The 23,082-nt window shown below is 39.8% G+C and overlaps 1 protein-coding gene across 1 annotated transcript in view; it reads right to left on the bottom strand.

Annotated features, from left to right (window-relative positions):
* The window catches only part of DLEC1 (DLEC1 cilia and flagella associated protein), a 32,979-nt gene that overhangs the window by 8,337 nt on the left and 1,560 nt on the right, over window positions 1-23,082 (bottom strand). Inside the window, 31 exon segments of the mRNA XM_054516000.1 lie at window positions 175-309; window positions 1,275-1,492; window positions 2,138-2,208; window positions 2,897-3,000; window positions 3,509-3,660; window positions 4,792-4,850; window positions 4,945-5,130; window positions 5,479-5,609; window positions 6,657-6,767; window positions 7,860-8,013; window positions 8,257-8,396; window positions 9,175-9,333; window positions 9,642-9,772; window positions 9,994-10,087; window positions 11,338-11,512; window positions 12,008-12,066; window positions 13,391-13,583; window positions 15,293-15,314; window positions 15,317-15,454; window positions 16,319-16,409; window positions 16,647-16,739; window positions 17,203-17,204; window positions 17,415-17,437; window positions 17,676-17,787; window positions 18,566-18,739; window positions 19,529-19,616; window positions 20,004-20,085; window positions 20,322-20,539; window positions 20,796-20,947; window positions 21,855-21,965; window positions 22,593-22,749. Coding sequence (XP_054371975.1) covers window positions 175-309; window positions 1,275-1,492; window positions 2,138-2,208; window positions 2,897-3,000; window positions 3,509-3,660; window positions 4,792-4,850; window positions 4,945-5,130; window positions 5,479-5,609; window positions 6,657-6,767; window positions 7,860-8,013; window positions 8,257-8,396; window positions 9,175-9,333; window positions 9,642-9,772; window positions 9,994-10,087; window positions 11,338-11,512; window positions 12,008-12,066; window positions 13,391-13,583; window positions 15,293-15,314; window positions 15,317-15,454; window positions 16,319-16,409; window positions 16,647-16,739; window positions 17,203-17,204; window positions 17,415-17,437; window positions 17,676-17,787; window positions 18,566-18,739; window positions 19,529-19,616; window positions 20,004-20,085; window positions 20,322-20,539; window positions 20,796-20,947; window positions 21,855-21,965; window positions 22,593-22,749 — 3,735 coding nt within the window.

Here is a 23,082-nt window from a genome sequence, read left to right as displayed (position 1 = left end):
GACACGTTCTGTCAACCTTGCAAACTCCTCTCATGATCATCTCCAAAGCCTTCCTTTCACTGGTTAATAGTCTACCTCAAACCAAACTCAAAGCCACCACCTTCTCCTTCTCTGTCTCCTCTGCCCTGCAGAAAATGTGCTAAATCTAAGGCCAAAGAAAATGTAAAAGCTTACAATCTGCCTTGGAGCAACGGAGTAGGGGCTGTCTGCAGGCACTCCCTCATGAGGTCGGATGAGTACAGAGATATTTTTCTCTCCTGCAGACTCCTGACTGCTGATTTCCAGATCTTTGCTGTCAGAACCTGGAGGCTGCAGAGACACAGGGGTGGGGAATGGTTAAAACTGTTACACTGCAAGCGAGGAATGTGAGTGATGTGCACAGGGAACTGCTCAGGAAGCATGGCCAGCTCCAGTTTCTTTCTGGCACAAGGGTTGGACACGTGGATGTGTCCTGTACATTGATTTTCTCATCCACAGAGTAGCTCTCCTGAAACTGCTCCTGAATGCCTTGGAAAATGTGTATGCCTGGGTCCAGTTCTACCCAATCATGACACCTCTGGCCACAAAGCAGCACTCTGGGGCAATACTGTTCCATTTGGGCACAAGAAAGGTTAGAGCTGTGTTCAGAACAACTGTGCATGCTGAGCTGAAGCAGAGAAAACGTGATCTTAATATCTTTTGTGTGAAGCTTTTGCCAGAAAAATATACAATATCCTGGGGGATACCTTCTCCCTGTCACTCCCAGCCCCTCAAGACACTAAATTGCCACATTATAATCAAACCTCATGTGTAATAATGTTACCTTATTCTAACAGAACCAATCTAATTTTAGCACTGGGATAAATGCCTCCATATCATTAGCAGCAATTTGAAATTTTCAGGGTAGGTTCTGCTCCTTGACTACAGCACATGTTGACACCAGAAAGCACCCACGAGAAAAGCAGAGCCAAATTAAGGAGTTTTAGTTATTGTAATTCTTTCATGTAATAATGGCAATAGTTTGTCAGTGACAGTACTTTAAATAGTATTTTTTTAGCTTTTTAAACACTTTTAAGGAGAGCTAATTGCTTATAGCTCTCTCTGGAAACAGACTGTTGATCCCCAAAGCCACCTACCCACATATTGTGTGTTTGACTGGGAGAGGAGCTGACATTTCTTTTAACAATCCATCTCTTAGTTACAAGTTCTATCTCCTGTTATTGTTTTCAACCCTTCATGCCAAAAATCCCCTCATGTATCTCAGCAGCAGTATAAGAAACTTCCTAAGAGCTGACCTCATCTGTGCTTTCCAGAGCTGGATAAACGCTCCCACAGGGAATGGCAGCTGGATCCAGCTTTAACACCACCTCTGACTCTGAGGTGCTACCACTTGATGCAGCTTCATTTCCAGCCATGTCCACAGGAGGAAAAGGGTCTCCAAAGAGCACCAACAGGTCCACCAGCTTTTCATCATCTGGCTCTTGGTTGTAAACTTCCAAGTCCAGGCGGATGTCTGAATGGGAAAGGATAAAAGGACAATTACTTCCAAGCAGTGAGAGGGCTCATGGCTTAGCTGGTACCAGAATATCAAGTAACAAATTTGTGTCTGGCAACAGGATTTGTATTAAAATGTATCTCTTAGGTTTCCCATGTTTGCTGTAAATGAAAATTATTTCAGAGCTTGCTATAGTTTGGCCACTTTCCTAAACTATAATCAAAATAAATTATGAGTATTTTGTTTAAGCAAATGGATCTAGCAGAATTATAAAAAAAGGTGATTGACTTTGCTCTGAAAAGCTTACAATTTCACTCAAGAGCAAAAAAGACTAAACAGAAGAGCCAGAAGATGCCAGTAAAAGCAGGAAGCACATCTGATTGACCAGGCTTAGTGTTGTAAGAAATTCATAAAAACAGGATGGAAAATCCGGAATTCCCACCATTTCAATGAGGCAAAACCCAGCTACATCAAGATGGGATGTGCAATTGCATAGTGGCAACACATTGAGTCACTCTCTATTTTTTTTTTTTTTTGCTAAAAACATCTTCATTAGGGAACAAGTATGCCTGTCAATTAACAGGTTAATGGGTCCTTCTACTTTTATTTCTATAAGGAACACAATGAAAGCATTAATGTTTGCTGTACAAAAGCCATCCTTACCAAAGGGAGTGGGATTGTTGAGCTGGACCCTCCGAAGCACAGGGGACCCTCCTGAGACTTGAGTGCCAAACCTGGACAGGGAACCTTGCTGTCAGTGCATGCAGAGCACAGAAGTGTCTGAAATCACTGCAGAGCTGTTTAAAAGTGGAAATGATCTGGCTGCACTGGAGTGGCTCTCAGGTAAGGCATGGCCTACACTGTGAAGTACAACATTGGTTTATTTTATCTGTCTTTTTTCTTGTTTCCCCAGTTTTTTTTCAGTTGTCTCAGACATTTCAGAGTAACCATGTGCAGTGCTGGGGTTCCCCAAAAACCAACCTTTACCCCTCATCCCAAGGTGCAGATACCATTTGTTGTATGAGAGGGTTTAAACCTTCCCCTGACACTACTGATCTTAGGGCTGTGTCTCTCCTGGTGCAGGTAAAGGGCCAGGGAGAAATGAGCTGTGGGTGATGAGAATTGCCACCATGTGCCAGCTGCCATCTCCACAGAGCCAGATGAGGCTGCACTGGGTGAAATTCTGCAGCTGCAAGCCCAGGACAGAGACTGCTGGCAGACTTCAGCAGTCTTGTAGTGCAGATTATTTTCTAATTGTCTTGGCAGAGAAAAACGTATTGATGTTCTAGAAGCAGATACTGTGCTTTGACTGACACTTTGCTGACCTTCTCATTATATCACAAGATGGAACAGGTGTGTGTGTTGGCTGCAGCCCATTGGTATTTAATTCACTGATTTGTCTGACAGTATTTTGCACTATACCTGACAATGGGTGGCTCTGGTTTTGGTCCTGTCACCTGCAGGAAGATTGGACAGCCTTTCACAGTCATTTGCATAGGAATTAATTTACATTGTAAGTGTCCAACCTATTAAAATGAATTTTTGCTATTAGAATCAAGATAACACTTTAGTTCTCTGTGTTATGAGATTATGTTTTGCAAACTGATTGGATTTTCAAATATTTTTGACTAGTTTCCTTTGACAACCTCTAATTTATATGCTAACAACAACTCTTCTCAGCAGGAGAATGCAATACCTCATGCATTTATCAGCTTTCCTGCTGCTTTTCTACACAACACAATCTATGGTATTGGTAGAGCAGAGCAGTGCACTGGCCAGCTCCCAAACAGATGTTATAAATCAAAACTACTCCAGTCATTTTCAAGGCACATGAAAACCTCCCAAAGAATAAACATGTCCCCCTAAAACCAAACAATTGTTCTTTACATGTCATTGGAAGTAGTGGTATAGCAAGATCCATCCTGAATTTTTACAGAAGTCTTAAAAAACTTGAAAAAGTATTTCTAACAGAAAGGCATCTGGGAAATACAATTGGTGTAAAATCTGCCATGGTAAAACCAAACCCCCACCTACCTTACAGACAAGGTTATCCTGGTACTCTCCCCATATGTTGTTGTAAGCTGCTATTTCTATGGTGAGCTGCTGGAAAGCTTCCAGAGTTCCTCTGGAAGGTTGGATATGAAAAGCTGCTCCCTTCCCGTGGGACAGCAATGCTGCTGCAAACTCTGAAGGAGCAGAGCAAAGAAGCATTTCATAAATTCTGAGGAAATGGAACAAAGTTAGTCTTTCAAAGAATACACAGGACCATGGTTTTAGTTGCCTTTAATCAGCTTAACCTCACTGACTTAGAAACCCTGGGATTATTTGCTCAGCTCACATTTATACCACTTTACCCAAGTTCCCTTCTGCAGTGGGTCTTACTCTGTTGTTTAGACTTAGTGCTTGCCCAGAATATTTTACAGCAGGACAACCCTTCCAACAACCTGATCCAGAACTCTTTGGGATATGCAAGGCACTAACTGGTTACTTGAAAAGAACTGAGTAAAATAGGCTGGGATTTGTGTTGACTGTTTCTTGTTCCACTAGCAGCTGCCTGTTTACCTCTGTGTGCTCTCCCATGCAAAGAATTAATTACAAAGAGCAAAGCCTTTCCACATTCTGAGTCACCTAGGCCTGCATGGAATCTGTCAGAACAGCATTTTTCTAATCTTAAGCACTAATTCAACAGCTGAAAAGCTCTGTCTGTGGAACAGATACCAAACTCTATGGCAAGGTACCAATATGTGCAAGTTTTATTTTGGATACAGAAAACACATCCACACTTCACAGCTTTTTGCTCCCATTTCCTCCCTCCCTCAGTCTCATGTGGCTGTAAATATTATCATTTTTCAGTACAACACATCAGAAATGACAGATGGGCTGTGCTGTAGCTTTCCACAGTGGGGAAGGTATGGTAAAGGGTTTGAGGGAGAAAAACTTGCTGCACTGGTACTGGAAAACTGTGTGGGAGAGAAAGAGCCAAACGTTCTGCATGTCATCCATCCCATGTGCTGGGAGGGAACTGTCACCAGAATCACCAACTTTGTTTCATACTGCTGTTTGCAAGAAAAAGATGAAGAAGAGAGAGAAAGAAAGGGAGGAGAAAGGAGAAAAAAGCAGAAGGGGAAGAGAAAGATTGACTTAATGCTTATCCAAGGTGGGCTTTCAAACTCAGGAATGAACAGAGGAATTAAGTAATTTAACAGTTTACACTTCACCAGCTACTCCAGCAATGAGAAGGTGTGCCTGACTGGCACATTTAGTGCTGGCATTCAGCTGGCTTTCACCTTCTGTCCACTGAAGAGATATTTTCATACCTGACTTTACTTTTCTGGCTGCATGCTCTGTGACAGGTCCCCTTTTTTTCACCAGGTAGCTTGGAGAGTATGAAAAAAAAAATTAATCTGATTTCAGGTTTAAATCAGACCTAAATTAATATTTGAGTCATTAGGCAGAACAGCAAGACTCACGGGCAGGCTCCTTGTTCTGGAGGCACCAAACAGGCACTAAAATACTCAGCTTCCAGTGTGAATGGAGCACTGATTGCAGTGAGATTTGTAAGAATCAGCTGATGCTTTACAACATCTTTGACTGCAACTTCAGACCCAAAGTCCAAAAGAAGCTCACATGGGCTTTGTGGCATTTGTCCTTCATCACTGCCAGAAAAAACAACAGTAGTATTTAGACATGGGTCTTATTTTCTTATGCCACAGATGATTTCAGGTGTTTTAAAAATGTGCAATATGCCATGTGGTTGTGATGCACAGTGTAAAAGGACCATGCAGTCTATGATTTTTGCCATCAGCATTTTCTGCTTTTCATTTTTTCACTTCTACCCCTATAAGGATTTATTTGGGGTCAGATTTTTACCCTGTATAACATGCCAGTCTCCCAAATTAAAGACATATTTACTTATATGAAAAGATATAAAGATGAGCATGTTCCAAAATACAATCATCATTCTATGTATCAGAAAAATGAAATAAAAATCAGTCAGATATTACCTGTCAATTCCACTGCCAGAAGGTACTGAGTATGTGACATGTAGTCCCTTCACTTCTCCAGAAATGCTCAGGAAGAGGGGTTCAGCCATGTCTTCTATGCTACAGCAAAGTGTGAGGTCTTTCAGCTCACCCTGAAAAGCAAAGAATCAAGTTTCCTTGTGAATGAAGCATGTATCACAGAGGAAAGGCAGAGGAAAATACTCTTTAGGGTATTTATTTTCAAAAAGTGTGTAAACTTCCCTGGATTGAACCCAGAACAATAGAATTGTGAGAAGTTTTACTGAACTGTTCTCAGTGCATTTTCTGCAGCATCAGAGCTGCTTAGAAAGCAGTACTGAGGTAAAAATTTGTGGTTTTTTCTCAGCTTAGTACCTGCAGCTGTCTGTGAGCCTAAAATTGCTCCATTACTGATTTCTGACTCAATTGCTACGCTCCAAGTATTGAATCATAGAATCATTTAGGTTGAAAAGACTTCTAAGATGAGTGAGTCCAAACATTAATCCAGCACTGCCAAGGCCACCACTAAATCATGTTCCCAAGTGCCACAGATACATAATTTTAAATAATAACTCAGACAGTACTGAACACCTACTTTTAAGCAAATAAATGAAACCCAAGTCTCCAATGACTGTAATGGGAACTAAGACACCATATCTATAGGAACATCCTGTGTTTAGCTGCTTTAGCTCAGCTATTTGAATGCCCTTGTAAAGTCTTTCTCTGAATTTCTGCTCCTGTATTTTGCAGACTCTCAGTCCCATCAGCCCCTTTTAAGTTTTCAAATATCAAAATGTTATGAGCCTAACTGCATTCAGAAAACCAAATATACACTGTATATGCCACTCTGCTCCATATCATTCCAGATATTCCAAAGTGAGGATCTGTATGCTCCAAGAAGAGTGATAAGCATTAAGAGCAATTGTACAGGACTTCAAGAAAGGAAGAAAACAGGAACAGCTGAGATATAAAGAAACAGGGAAGAAATTGCACACCATGTACACTTCTTTAATTCTTGCCTTCAACTGTGGGACCTCTAAAGCAAAGCCACTTCAGAGATATTTTATGGGAAAAAGAGCACGTGGTTTTGTACACAGAATTCCTTCCTTTTGCCAGATGGGGGTGAGATGAAAAAGCCAGTGTTGCTGTTTTTATAGAAGTGCATCAGTTTGCAAACTTACCACAGTGTTAGCTGACAGCTCTATGCAGAATTCCCTCTCTTCATTTGGCCCTAAGGTGCCACTGGCAGGGGACACCACGATGGAGCAGGAGGCTGCCTGGCTTCCAATGGGCTGCCAAACAGAAAGGACACTCAGCTCATGCTGATTCCCTCACACTGTCTCTTCTAAAAACACCAAGCTATTCTCAGGATTAGGACACTTTCAGGCAGCAACACCTACAGTATGTCAAGACCGGCTTTACAATTCCCCATGGGAGATGAGATCCTCATGCCTACATTCATTCCAAGTAACTTCAGGTGCCCAGCTGAGGCTGCTGGGCTGGGAGCAGAGCCACTCCCATCCCTCTCACAGTCTCAGGCCTTTCCAGGGGGAAGCCAATCTATTTGATATCAGAGCAGGATCCCAGATGTGCCCACCTCTGTCCACTACAGAGGTGAGGGAGACACAATTCTGGTGTTGGCACCTTCCCTAAGTGACCAGCATGGAATGCACCCAGGGCTTCCACTCATTTGTTCACACATCAGGAAAAATGCCCTACATATTCCTCCCAGGCTGCAGATGCTCCAAAGTGTTTTCCTGTAGATCCTATACCATGTACATGCTCTGGTAGGATCCCTTGGGCACCTGAGGGCATCTGGAGTGGCACTGAGTGCTTTTATGTAGGCAATTGAGCAGAATCCTGGATGTCAGATGTGATGGATGCCAGATCTGAATGACCAAGGCACTGACAAATTTCCATTGACTGAAAAGAGAGTTCAGACACAGCTTAAATACTGACACTAAATTTGGGGCTCCTCTCTGTAAGGTGAATCCCAGCCAGAATGTGAATTCAGACACAATTCAGAATTCAGATTCAATTCAAGAGCACCAAAATTTCTTTGTTTTACCAAATTAAGTGCAAACCCTAAACTGCTATGGTACTTTGTTTAATACCCTGGTAGCTTTACATCCTATGACCCCTCACATCTGCTCATCCATTTTCCCAAGGATCCACAGACAGTAAGAACATGACATAAACTAATAATTAATCTTTTAATAGAAATTGGTCTAAAGCTGAAGTTCTGCTCCCAAGCCAATAAAACAGCAATGACTACTCAAAAGATACATCAGAAAAGCTTTTAAGAACAGTCATTATTTGTATTTCCTACAGAAATTGCAACTTCCATCCCTGCTGTATTCTTCACTCATTAGAAGAGCATTTACCTTTCCCCATAAGTACTTTGCTGGCAGCAGTGTCTGGTTAAAAAGTTTATTGGTTGCTTTGACAGGAACTCCAGTATAAATTTCATTGAATACTAGATGACTAGATATCAGGCACACTTGGGGGGTCTGAACTTCAACAAAAACAGGAAGATGACTGGAAATAAACACACAGATGGTCTATTGTTATTGTTAATGAAACGTGCTAGACATAAAACAGCATGCTGGGAAGAATGATGTTTATGTTTATTTAGCAATATTAGAAATTTGATAGTTCATTGATAGGTTACACAACCCCACTGTGAGTTCATATTTTTGTTGTAGGAGAGAAAACTACCTGAAGTGAAAACCAGATGTGAACCTCAGGACAAACCAAAACAATGCTGCTTTTGCTCCTTACCTTCCTTCTCCATTTTCCACCTCCAGTTCCAGCACTGTCTGGAGACGCTGGCACTGCAGTGATGTGAAGTGAACTGAAACTGTGCACAGACCCAAAGGAGGAATTTCTCCAGCTGATGGCTGGATGGTGAACGTGGATACCTGGGAGAGGAGAGAGGGAACAGAAATTTTTTTGACACGTGCAAAGCAAGGATAAAATGTTGAAGCCACACAATCTAATTAGGGTTTCCAAGTGTCCAATTTTTCCTCAGATGTCTCCTTCTCTCTGCCCCTCGAGTCCCACCTGGGTTGATGTCAGGAAGCACAGTGGCAGCTTTGTGAAAGCCTGGCTACACAAGGAGGCAGGGCTTTGCTGCAGTCAGAGCCAAGGGCACAGCAGGGTCAGCTGTGCATGGACTGACAGGGAACATGAAGGAGAAGCAATCAGCCTCAGCAGCAGCGCCTGCTCCCAGGCAGCAGCAAGGTGCCACGAGGGGGAAAGGTTCTTGGACAGAAGGGTGAGGAAGGAGGGTTGGGAGAGTGGACTCAGGAAGAGCATCAGCGAGGAGTGAGGGCTCAGATTCTTGTCCAAGATGCTGATGTGGGTGTGTGGGAGGAGTGTTCAGCAGTCTCAGCTCTAACTAAAGCCTTGAACTCTTACTTGTAGCAGTAGCAGCTGAAATAATTGTCATTCAGGAAATACTCTGTGTCTCTTTGGATCAGGCTGGCAGGGGATTTGTAATAAAGGGAAATGGAGAAAAATTGTAAAGAGGCATTCAATCTCAAAAGCACTCATGCACTTATGAAATTGTGCTGGACTAGTTTTGTAAGAAGTTACAACAATTAGAACTTCTGATAGCTGGAATGAATAATACAACTCCTAAGCAGAAGAAATAAAATAGCTAAGGAAGGACTACAGTCAGCTGTAGCACTGACTTACCTCTTCATTCCTTTGAGCTAGAAAAACTTGGCTTTCTTGCATCCTCCACTGTGCTGGCACCTGAGAGAGATTCTTTATCTCAAAGGTTCTTGACACAGTCTCACCCTGCTTAGTCAAACCAAACCGGAGTGATGGAACACCAATACAAAGAAATGGACCCTAGGACAGCAGGAAACAGACATCAGAATGGACACCTCTGCCAAAACTGCCTCATTAAGAAACATGCCATTATCTAGGATTAACATTTGATTTCACAGAGAATATCAGAAAGCAAATGCACTGTGTAATGCAGAAAAATTCCATGTGTCATGGGAATATCAACGTTGACTCAACAGTCACTACAGCAAAAATAACTCCTGTTTGTAACCACTTAAGATTCCTCAAGCCATTGAGAGGCAAAAAAGCTTTATTTGGACAATGGCCAGGCCACACAGCTCATCCTTCTGCAAGACTGAACTGCTCCTTACCTTAAAAGCAGCCTCAATATGCAGCATAACTGGCTCTGGACACAGCTCAACATGACATGGCAGGTTACGGCTGATGACCCCAGGTTTGCTCCCAGAAATTGCCAGTACAAATTCACAGCATTTATTCACATCTAGAAGAGAAAACACCAGGCTCCTGTCTCACTTTGTTGTAAGAAACCACCTGCTTCAAGCATGAAGCTACTGGAATCAAGTTAAGTCTCCTGCTGGCTCCAGTGGGCTGGAGATCAGCTAATTTTTCAGTTGGCACTATAGTGCTCTGTGACTGTCATAAATTGATAAAATCAATTACTGTCTCTTTCCTTAATTACTGCTTGCAAGTCAGAAACTTTACCTATGACACCAGTACGAGGCTCAACTTCGATGATCTCACAGTCTGTGATTTTCTCCCATGTGTACTTGATCAATGTTTTGCTGTTGTTCCACAGCTGAAACAATTAAAATCAATGAGACAATTAATGCACTTCTCAGAGCAGCAAGTCAATTTGCTGAGAGCACTGATACACTGCAAACTGGGTTTTCAGTCACCATTATTTAAGTGTCTCCTTCACATAGGTGAAGGTATTCCCTCAAACCTGAAGAGAATCCATGAACAATTTGTTCCAAGAATATGATCATATTTGAGACTCTTAAACTTCCCCCCATTTTTCAAAAATGCAGCAGAATTTCTAAACATAAACTGAAAATCTTTTGAGTGCACCTTTTTTTTTGCCAAAGACTCTGTTTGTGAGGGAGATGCAAGCTCTTGAAATGTTTGGCCTGCTCTTCAGATCTAGTCAAAACATTATTTCTTAACTACAGCAAATAACTTTGTTCTCTGAAGTACAATTATCCCTAAGCACAGTTCAAATTCTTATCTTTTTAAGACCAAAAAACACCAATTGGAAACTGCAAAGGATGTTGTTATATCACCAGTAAGTGGCTTAATTACATCTATCACATGTGTAGTTATACTGGTACTGGGAAGTATGAAATGGCTGCCTTAAATTGAAAAAAAATAAGTTCTGTGGAGAGAAATCTTAAAGCCAAAGGCTGATTAGCAGGACTTCTAAGAAAAAATGGGAAAACCATTAACTGGGAAATGTCTTCCTGCCTGGCTCTTGCTAACAGGCCTGTTTTTCCCAAGTGAGTCTAAGATCAAAAGGATCCTGATCTGTAGTGAAGGGGATGCTGTGTGAGGGGACAATTGCAGCAGCATTCTGTCCCAGAATGGCCAAAGAGAAATTACCAGAACCTGCAGGAAAGAATAATATCTAGTGAGCTGCAGCATGTGTGATTTTTGTAGCTCTTCTCTTCCTGTAGTTCTTTGCATGCCTCAGTGCCTCAGTTATGAACTAATTTAATCATCCATTGACTATTCCTCCCAGCTGGAAAACTTTTACACTACTGGAGTGACAAAGTGATAAGCAAGAGGTTAGTAGGAAAAAACATTGAGAAGGGTCAAACTCTGTGGTATCAAACTGAAGGGATGAAAAAGGAACAAAGGCTGCTGCCTGGAGTGAAGGGCTGAGCAGGCTGGGCAGGGTATTTCAGTGCAGACCCTTCTGGATTCATGGCCTCCTTTAAAAACATTTCAGGAAAACTAAAATAACAATGACTGTCTGATATCTTCTAATAACACCTATGACATCTGGTGACACAAACCCCATGACAACAGTGAAGTGAAAAGCACACAAACCTTAAATTTTTTCTTGACATTTACACCAATGAAATTTTCTCCAGGGATAATAATGGCATACGGTTCCAGAAGAAGGTTGTATGGTTCTGTTGAGCCTTTAACTTCTATTTTCAGTGCTATTACATCCTCTACTCTGCATTCTGGGATGTTTTGAAGCATCCTCTCTTCTACTAAACTTTGGGATGAAATATGGTAGAATCATTAAATATGTTAAACCTCTGTTAAATTGGATCCTGTCTTTTAATTGCCAGATCAAAACTGATAAGCATCACAAGTTTCTCAAGTACAGATTTCCTGTGGGCAATTAGCTCAGCCAATTAAAAACTTCATTACTCTTTAAGATATTCTAGTTGTCCCAGTCTGTCCATGAACAAGTATATAAGTGACATACTGCTGTGACAAAGAGTAACAGCAGGAAACCCTGGAAAATAAGCAGACAAAATGACAGTATTATCTTTTTCCAAGAGAGGAAAAGCTAGGGCCAGGCATGTGTCCAGGCATGGGAGAGGATATCAGAGATGCTCTTTGTACCACAACTACTTGCACAGATAATATTCTTTATACTTGTCAATCCATCATCACCAGAAAGAAGAAAAATCCCAGTAACTTAATGTAATAGCACAGATAAATTGTGGCCATATATCTTACTGGGAAATGTTTCTCAGCTTACCAAGGTGATTCTGTGGTGTCCCTCACTACCATCTGCAGCACACTGTGATAACTCTTCAGCTGCACAGATGAAGGAGAAAAGGATTTTAGTGTCAAGTAATCATTTATGTTGAAGATCAAAAAAAGATGGAAAAGTGGTTTACATGTAAAGGATAAATGATCATCATCAGAGTACTAAGCTCTGATAAACAATATTCAAACTCTGGAGTTACTAAAAGAAAACATATTTGACTGCAAAGCATTAAGCCAGATCCTGATCTCACTGGTGTATGGTTCCAAGAAAAATACTCATTTTTTACATGCCTGTTATTATTTCCCCTGTATATTGCATACTACACACAAGCATCTGCAAAGGCTCCCCAAATTAAGCTCAGTACTGCTGTACTAATTGAGAAGTTTCTTCTAACTGCTGCAGAGTATTCAGCTTAATTGACCATCAATCTGATCTTGAGTAAGAAACACGACTTTTCCTTTTCCATCATGGGAAGAGAATGCCTTCTGTATTCTAATGGAGGAGGGGGGGAAAGAAACACAGAAGCAGGACTTAAATCTGAAGGGCAAAAAGCTTCATTTGTTAGGAGACAGATACTAATTCTGATGTATATTTTAATTGAATATATATTCTATGAACTATTTATTTTTTAAAAGCCAGGTAGTTTCTCTTCCATACAAATTTGAGGTGTTTCTTATGTCTGTCAATCAACACTGCATGGGACATTCCCACTCTTGGGCTTTCTTTGGATCAGGTTTCTCTAAATACAGTGAGCTCATGCTCCTTATTTCCAGGGACAGGGGAGCAGAAACTGAGAGAACAGCATTCTCTGGGATAACTGCATTCCAACATCCTTGCCCCCCTCTTACCCACAGCTGCACACAGCATTTCTCTGCCAAAGGCTCCCACTATCCCCTTAATTCACCACTCAGCTGTTCATAGAACCCATTTCAGGCCAAAAAAAACTACAGCTGGAAACAGTTTAAATAATCAGTGTTTGTTAACCTACTTATTTAGGCTGGAGTAGGTACAAGGCACATCCCCCAAGAAGAGGGGGAAGGGTCAGGAGCTGGTAGAGGAGCTGATAGAGGGGTGAGGGTGGTAACTTCACCAGCCAGCACAGCTGCAGTATGAGGATGTGTCCACAATTTCAGTGTAAAATTAACTGTGTCCAGTCAGATCTCCAAAATTACATGAGATCAGAAACTGTCTCACATTTTGCAGTCAAAACATGTTTTCTTTCAGTAACTTTCTACATTTTGAACACTGTTTATCAGAGCATAGTACCAGCTAATTAAATTTAATTTAGAAAAGTTGCACAGCAAGGATTTTATGACTTGAATAAAAATACACAGCTGGAGTTTGTGGATAGGAAGGAATCACAAGCCATACCTCCTGTGGAGCATAAGTGAGAACAAACTCATGATCTGCACAGGGAAGCAAAACTCCCTGCTTGGGATTTAGGGAGAAGGCTGACTCTGGGTCTTGATCGTTTTTGACCTCTGTAAAGTCTGCAGTTTCTTCTGGTATTAATGGTTTCAGATCAGGCTTTGTTATCTGCCAGAAGAAGGGAAGTTCTAGATTGCTGCAAAGAAGTCAATAAACAACAGAAAAGCTATGATTTAAAAAATCAGATATTTTTGAGCAAAATATATTAAGAAAATGTTCAGATTATTTTTCCAGGTAGGAAATTCCTCTCTTTACAGATTACAGGGGTTTGACTTCCCATTTTTTGTGAGTCACAAAGCTGCTGAGGCACCATAGAGTCAGAATATATAAATCATATAAAGAACATGCTAGTACGTGAAAGTAAATTCCATAAATTCCATAAATCTTATTCCATAAGATATCTTAACACTTTCTTGCCTTATTTGAATTTGTCATGTAATCCAGGTTTTAGAAACTCTGCAATTCTTTTTTCAAAGATCTGGGATGATCAGGACCATTCCTGCTGACACAAGTACATTTGCCTTGGATCACTGCTGATGACCTACATCACATTCTGAATTTAATCCAAATGAAAGATGTGGTCTTAACATGTCAGCAAACACAATGGCTCCATCTAAAATTATAGCCATGGCTCTGCCCCACTCTCTGCAATCCAGAAAAGGTTGCTTAAGTAGGTTGTTTCAGCAGAAGTGTATTGCATGGAATGTCTTCATGGGTTTGAGAATCTTGCTCATGCTGACCTCAAAAATTCTGCCTTACTAAGGGGAATAAGGACACTGGAATTTGAAAGTATCACTGATAAAACTGGACATTTACAATTTCTTGTATCACTTTCTGTAGCAGAAAGAACATTTCTTCTTCCTGCTTCTATGGAGTTTACTCTCAGCCTGGCCAGCTTTGTTTTATACAAATGCTGACACCAGATGTGCAGGGAGTGCTGTGGTGATTATAGCACAGAGAAAATGTGGAAATTGGCACAGTCACATCCTTTGTCAGTTTACAATAACCAGTTCACCAATCACACTTTCTTTACTCCAACATCAGCCTGTTCTGGCATTATGCATGTGTGATTTCCAGAACAAAAAATAAACTTCCAGATATTCACTGCTTGCAACAGCAATTTAGATTAATGGTCCTAAACCCAGCACTGACCTGCTCACTGCTTTGATGGTCTACAGCCTCTATCTGCTGCAATCATGCAGGAGTGTATTTCTGTTAAAGTCTGATTGATTCTGAGCAAAATCAGGTTGCCACTCTGTTCACTATGGTGTAATTGTCCATAAGGACACATTAGTTGGCTTCAAATTGAATTGATATTTAAATCTGTAAGGACTCAATAGCAGGAACCATGTGAGAGTTTTAATGTGAGTTAATTACATTGGGCTCCCATTTTGATCCAGTAGAGTCCAGGATGTATTATGACTTTTCTATGGGAGATGTTCCAGTCAGAATTGTATGCTTGGAAGCATCTATTCCCTGCACTATGAAAGTAAAAGAGTGCTTATCTCAGTTGCACAAGTATATATAGAAGACATTTAAAATTAGATAAATCTAACCTGGATCACCCTGTATTCCTGCAACCATGTATATTTATTAATTTTTTGTAGATTTACCTCTATTAAAGCAAATATATTGACCTTGGCTAATGGTTGCCACAACACTTCAACAATGTACAACGTTCCTTGAACTTTAATTACCAAATAAGGAGCAAAAAGAAGCAAAGATTCTGTAAAAATTTAACAAAGGCATGAAGGTTTCTCCAGCTTGAGAGAGCAGAGTATGACAAATGAGATCCCTGGCAGCACTCCCACACTGCAGAGCATTACTCTGACAGCAGCTACCTACGTGGGGTTCCTTATGACCAGATCTTCTCCTTAGTGCTCTGGGGGTTTTGGGGCTCGAAGCGTATGAGGTGCTGTGCTGTGCCATCAGTGACTTCACCCAGCTCAGCTTTGCTTTCTCCACCTGTGACAAACAAAAGCTCCAGAGCAATCACCTCTCCAAGCCCTGGAAGAAATAATTAGGTATTGCTGTTTACCATCTGACCATTAACATAGCTCACATCATCAATAGCAAATGTCATTAATGCTCATTACTGATTGTATCTGGTGTTTCCTCAAGTTTCAGAACTCCAATGTGTTAATTGTACAATATTTTCCTGATGTTGTGTTTATCAACCTATTAACAGAGACCTTCTGTTCATGAATTTCATTGACAGGGATTTCAGAGCCACAGCCTCAGCTCACTTACATCAGCATGGTTTCACTGAACTAAGCAGGGTGTTTACAGGGCTTGACAATGTGGCTCCCAGATGTTTTGAGCAGTAGATTAAAATTAAAACAAGCAGCAAATGAAGTATTAAAAAATCCAAAGTAAATACATGTGACAAAGTGATTCAATAGATGACAGACCAAGCCTCATGTTATAGCACTCACAGTTATAATTCAGCACAAGCACCAACATTTACAAGAATTTGAACTGGTTTCATTAGTTAATCCAAAGACTGCCTACCTCAAAAGCTCAAAATGTGGTTCATTTCTGCCCTGTTACACCTCATGTTTCATAGCCTGTCAAGTTATCTTATTAACAGACAAGTAAAGAGATGAGTTGCACCTGGCAACTGGTTTTCTTTTCTGTGACTTGGTGATATTTTACATTTGGATTTTTGCCTACCAAAGGTTAAGAGCTCAATGTTTTCTGAATCCAGTGTATTCCATGCACTGGGAAGGAGCAGTAATAACAATACAAGAAAAAAAAGGACACAGTATTTGCTTAATCCAATGGCATAGAAGGTTACCATCCCTTCATGCCAACAATCACCACACACATTATCTGAACATCTACAGAATTAGAAAGGTGCTAGGAACAAACCTGTGACTGTAACATATTTGACTGGATAATTGTCACACAAAATGGTGAATGTTTGCTGGGAGACTTCTGGCAAAGAAGGGAAAAAAACTACCTGAAAGAGAGAAGGCAAATAGCAAGGTCTGTAGCTGTTTTCTCTCCCCTAAGTAATACACTTCAATTTGCAAATATTCTCTGAAGGACAGTTTTAGTAATTAGTAATTAAAAGCAACACTTGCAAGAAACAGAATCATTTTTTGCTCACATAAACCCAAACTTGCAAGGTCCAGCCAGGTCTTCTGTTAAATTATTTGGTGAAGTAAAAAACCTTTCTATAGCAGTTGGCACTAACCTGTATTGTTGCATTCTGCCCTGGAGCTAGCACCAAACCAGCAGGCTGGATCCCAAAAGGATCCTGTACCACAAAATCAGCAGTGGCAGCCACCTAAGGTATTAAAACAAACAAACAAACAAACAAACAAACAAACAAATTAATAAACTAAATGGATCAGATTGCTGTGTTTAAAACACAGATTTACCTGAAACAGGCATTCCTCTACAACATCACTGTTTTACCTGTTACCATACATTTTTTTCACACATCTCAAAAGAGTGTGGCTCATAAATATGGCTTAATTAAAAAAAAAGTTCCCTGCTTTATAATGACCTTGGTGAAAGCAGAAAGGAAAGTGCAGTCTCTGAAGACAAATGACAGTGTCAGAAGCCCTAATATTCATGTTCACAGCAGAACAGCTCTGCCTGAGAGAGGGGCTCTGTCTGTTTCTCCATGCTTAAAACTCACTTTGAGTTGGAACTATAAAGTCTCTGGAGGGACAACTTGGCCCATCTGCTCTTTCTCCAGCACCAAAATGCCAGTCTGCCTGTCCCATTGTATCTCCTTTGTCCACGCCTGGTTTGTGATGGCGAGCTACAGACAGAGCAGGGCTGGATTGGATTGCTGTGTCTGCAGGTGCAGCAAGGTCAGTAAGGGATGTTTTTGTTGAGGAGGGAGAGGAAATTACCTCAAGCAATGCTAGAGCTGATAGCATTTATATTTGCTTCAAGGGCAAGGTTAAAGTTCGAGCCAGTTTTCCTTTCCCTCATCTATGCCTCAGTTTACCTCTCCCCTGAGCAGGGCAAGCTCTTCCACAGGAAAAGCAGAGCACAAGAAGGAGGCACAGCCATCCAGGGAGATTGGTTTTCAGGATAAAGTGAATGCCTGAAGGAATGGCACAATGCAGATATCTCCAGCAAGGCCTTGTGACTTCTGTGCTAATACAACATGACTGTTTAAAAGGCCTTCACACCAGGGCACCCACACCATGCTGGGTCCAGTATTGCCCTTCTAATCACTCACCCCAGATTCAGGAGGTGGCCAGGCTTTCCCTGCATTATAGAGAACTTCCCAGTCCTAACTCCCTCATTTCTGCACAAAATTGTTGTTGTTTTTATTCCTCCAACAAGGCAGGAACCACAGTCTATAAAGTCAGGCACTGCAAAGAGTAACACAGAAAATCAGACTCCAGAGAGAGCAAAGGCTGCTGATTAAATAACTCTTTACAGACATTACTGCATGAGACCAGCCAGGTTTTGCAATCCTAAACCCCCTCAAATTCTTTCCATTTCAAAGTTGGACAGTGTGAGATGTACATTTCTACATTCATCTTACATTTTAATGATGTAAGATGATCGTTCCTCCTTAAAGATTATTGAATGATAAAAAGTAAGATGATTTTTTTTAAGCAAAGCTCAATATAACAGGAAAGGTGAATTTACAAAAAAATCAAAGCAAATTTTTGCAAAAGTAATCCTGTTTATTATAGTTGAACTTAGATATCTGAGAGGTGCAGGTATACCATATTCATATATAATTAATTTCACATTCCATGAACTTTAATTAATAGCTGAATTAATAGCATTAATTAATAACTCAATCATAATTCCATAGTATTCATAATTAGTAATTACTATTGGGAGTTCAGGAATCAACAAAACACAAACCTAGAAATGTGCCCCCTACACACTTCTCTAATATAGCGAGCAAGAAGAGCCCAAGATGGCAAGAACAAATAATTGAGAAAAATCCAACAGGATTACATTTCAATAACTAATAAATCTGGATAAATGAAAATGAGATAGATATCAAAATGTAGAAACTGCACGGCCAATTTTTTCCACATTTGTTTTGTGACACAAAATTAAAGATAGTCACATAAAAAAACCCCAAGTCTGCTTAACTTTAGAGAAATTTAGTATTTGGACACTACTGACATGTTAATACTGGAAGTGATACTTTAGCTTGGATTGGGATGACAAAAGATTCTGATACTTGACTCTCCACTAATATATGATCTTCATACTCTCCCAGATATTCAGGAATAAACTGGACTGTATACTGGCATGCCATCCCAGGAGCAATCATTCCTCCCTTTCCTGGATATTTTCCTTGGGGAGAAAAATAAAAACAAAACAAAACAAAAAGGCAGAAAATTAAAACAAAAATTGAAACCTCCCCAAATTGGCAGCAGTATTTATGATCACATCCTCCTCTGGAAGGATGCCTATAAATTCCCCCCCGTTATTGCCTAATTCAAGCTGATAAAAAGGGATGAGCACAAGAGGCCTGGCAGTGCAATCTGAGAATGTGCACATGTTCCAGGGAGCTCAGAGATTGCTTTGTCTGAAATATACTCCCCAGAAACACAGAAAATAGTGAGGAGAAACTTAGAGACATTACCCAGTTTTGCTTTACCACAAGACAAAAGGGCTTCCATGGAGACATCTAACTTCTGAATATTCCTCCAATTCTTGGGGTATCACAATCTCCCTAGGCAATCTATCCCAGTGCCTATCCCACCGTAGGAAAGATAATTTTCTTAACTTTCCTCTAACCTATCCTTCTTTATTGCAGTATGTTAATTCTTGAACTCTCCTCATAATTTTTTTAAGTGGAAAGTCCATCTGTTCTTAGATGAATTTTGGATAAGATTCAATCTAGGTATTCCATGGACATATTTCAATCTAACATCAAACACTTTAATTTAGTCTTCTTGAATTCCTCATTAGACCATCTCAATCTGCTTCTGAGCTGCATGTGAATGGCCTTAAGTCAGCTTTCACTTTCTAAAGAACTGAGCCTCATGGAAAACAGACCATCTCTGGACAATCTTTGTTAGAGCAGGTAAATTAGATTTTGTATGTGTTAACATTTTAAAGGCAGAAAAGAACACTTACCTGGCCAAATGAAAAATACTGAAGTAGAGGGAGGGATAAGTCTTACATGTTGACCTGTTGAAGTGATGTTCCGTACCTCTACAGTCATCTTCATTAAAAAAAAAATAAAATGCTCCATTGTAATTACCATCACCCATTAAAATATTTGCAATTCCCTGGTACTACTGCTAGGAGTAACTATTCATCATCACAACCAACCCCAAAATCAGCTTATTCAAGAGAGGCTGAATCAGAGAGTACCAAAACAAAGCAGAGACTGAGAAGAGCCCATTTAGTCTTCACTGGTTTGTGTGTCAGTGGCAGGTGTGATGGAGTATCTTCAAGGAAGTTAGAGGGTCATAAATTCAATATACAGAAGAAATTCAGACTTTTATTAAAATTCAGACAGGCCAAACATTGGGTGAAATATGTAGATCATGACAGGATATAATTTTTCAGGGAAGCAGAATTATCTCTCTACAAAGAACTTTCTCACCTCATAAACCTGCCCAGCTTTATCATACAAAAACAGGACAGAAGGTGGACTGGCAAGAAACACAGGAACAAATGAGGTATCACTGAAAGATTAAAAAAAAAGAGACATTATCTTACTGCCTGGTTCTCTAAATACTGATAAAACAAGAAATTGCAAAATGTCTTTGGCAAAACTAAAACATCATACAGACATACTTTGTTATTAAGAAACCATATTAAAAATTTAGCTCAAAATATCTCTGGGTAAATCCACAGCAATTTCTATAGTGGAGCTCTGTGCATTCCAGCCCAGAATCCAGAAACTGTACACACTGCATACCCTTTAGCATCTTCTGCTTTTCTTCTGGCTATGATTTCTTCCACTTTTTCTTGAGAAATTACAAGAGATTTGCCTCCATCCAGAGTATTTGGTGGGAAAAAGCGTGGATTCTTCAAGTAATTCTGTCTTTTCTCAAGTCTGGAGAGGTACTCACTTAATTCCTCTGCTTTCCAGGACTTACTCTCCTTCCTGGCTTGTTTCTGTGAAGCTTTAGGTTTCTTTGAAAAACAAGAGCGCACAGTGCAACATGAAACACAGTGATCTTGGGGATGAGGAAAAAGGGAGCTGCACATGTGTAATCAAAGCTACACAGCAATGAAAATTGATAGAGAAAATACAGTATTTCTCCTTTTTTAACAGAGTAAATATAAGTACTGGAGTCAAATCAACGATGGGTCAATATTCACCCTTTGCTGTAGGAAGAGCAATAGGCCTTACAGATCAGGCAGACTAAAAGTACCTTGTAAAATGTACCTTACTGATGGTTTTAGCCTCAAGGCTGGAGTCCTGGACAGAGGACAGAGCTGAAGACACACTTGTCACACTGTCAGTTAAGTAGACACTCTCATCCAGTGAAAAAGCACGTTGTTTACGTGCCCCTTTCAGGTATCCAGGTTCTGATTCTCCTGCAATTCAAAGAAAAATATTAATAATTCTGTAAGAGGAAAACATGAACAACAAATATTTAGTCTAAGCATAGGTCTATGAGTTTATTTTAAGGCTTGTTGCTAGCAAAAATCCTCTAGAATTCAATGTATTTTTCGAACTTATTTTGCACAAAAGCTTAGTACTTTAATAACAAAGCTTTTAGAAGCACCAATTAAACAGGCTGTATACACTTATATTACTCCCAGAAAGATATGTTAACCTTGTAAGGGAAGTGAGATTTTAATTTTGTTTGGAATTACAATGGAAAAAACCAAAACTCAAATCTTGAAATCTGTGACTAAGTTGATTACTCTGAAATGTTTGTTTTGGCCTGACTGAAAAACTTCATTTCAATGATCTTAAAACCTTTCATCTTGGCTCACACATAAATAAAAGAAGTAGTCTTGACATTGCCCAAAATATTTTCCTTACTGATCTTCATGTGCAAATAAAACCAATATATTTCCAGAACTGGAAAACTTTAAACCCTAAATAAGGAATACAATTTTATTTCACTGAAAACAGTTTTTACTTTAATGCAACTACTTCCTTTCTCTAGATACAAGATGTAGATGCAGCTTTTGTGTAATGAAATTGGATGGAGATAGAACACTAATGCAGTTTTTGTGTGAGATGGGAAGAACTGTAAACAAATGTGCAATAATGATCAAATATCATATTTAAGAAGATCTAAATTCAGTAGCCTTTAATTTATCAACTATACTTTGAAAATGTATTCTTAGTGGAATCTTACACTTAAAATACTTGAGTCCCTTCTGCTTTGGCAGAAAACTATAGAAATATACTCAGATCTGCTACATCCTCCAATGCATCAATTATAGAGTGTTCTAAAAAGTCTAAATTACTTTCTGCTGCAAAAGTTACCTTTTGGTGCTTTGGCAAGAGGTAATTTCTCAGTGATGTAATCCTCAGGACAGATTAAATTATTTTTTCTGAGAAGTTCATTATCCACAATCCAGCGAAAGGAGGATGCCACTGCAACAGGAAAGCCAACAAACAAAAAACAGTAATAAATAAAAAAAGCAAAATAATAGCCCCTTAAAACACACTATCTTGATCAATCCAAAGTAATGTTGTACTTACAACTCATCCCTGTCATAATATTATACAATATTATATATAATATATATTACACATATCAAATATATCTAATATATATTATATATACATTATCATATATATTTTAATCTACTATATATATAAGTTATATTATATTGAATATAATACATATTATATTTTATAGAAAATAATATTCTAGAAAATAATCTGGTATTTCAATCCCAAGACTTGGACATGCATCTCCACAATTCTAAATTCAGTTCAAACCCAGCTAAGCACCCATTGGAGAAATATTTAATCTGTTTGTTGCTGCTACATATCAAGGTATGTATGCTTGCAATATGTAGGTGGTAACCCCTCAATCCAAATTAAATACCTTGAACATGACCTGGCTGTTTAGTTTCTCAATGTCAAACAGATATTACTCTACTTGGACCTCTGCAAAAAATCTTTCAAAGTTGCTCTGTTGATGTAAAGCCAACCCCAAACTGGTGTCCAGGTACTACAAGCTTGTACTAGGGAGCAGCATTCCAGAATCCTCACCTGGAGGCAGCCCCAGTTTATGGAAATTTTTCCCTGCATGAATCTTCATCTGCTTTAGAACCCTTGCCTCTTCACGTTGTGCTCGGGCCTGGGCCCGACTGATCTCCTTTTCTGCTTTGTCAGCTTCTGTCAGTCGGCTCTTGTACTCAGCCAGAAGCTGCCACGGGCATGGGTGAATAAAGAGAAATTTGAGTTGTTACAAGCACATGTTTTCTGTTTGCCTTTGAGAGGTAAACACAGACATATTAGTAAAACATCACTGCTTTACAAGCATCAACTGGCCTGCTAAAACACTGTCATTCCATGATGAGACAAAGCAGAAAAAACCACCTGTGGCTCAAATCATCCAGCATCAGCCTCTACTTTTATACAATGACAACAGCTTTTGGAGTGATGACAAGATAAGAAACCTGGGCCACTGATCAGCAGGTACAGGGAAAAGTTTTCAGCCAGTACAACAGGCATTTAAAGGGCTACTGCTTTCACTGGT

This window comes from Molothrus ater, chromosome 1 (assembly GCF_012460135.2).
Source record: "Molothrus ater isolate BHLD 08-10-18 breed brown headed cowbird chromosome 1, BPBGC_Mater_1.1, whole genome shotgun sequence".
Taxonomy (NCBI): domain Eukaryota; kingdom Metazoa; phylum Chordata; class Aves; order Passeriformes; family Icteridae; genus Molothrus; species Molothrus ater.
Note: the sequence above shows the minus strand (reverse complement) of the source record. Positions and strands in the feature narration are given on the sequence as shown.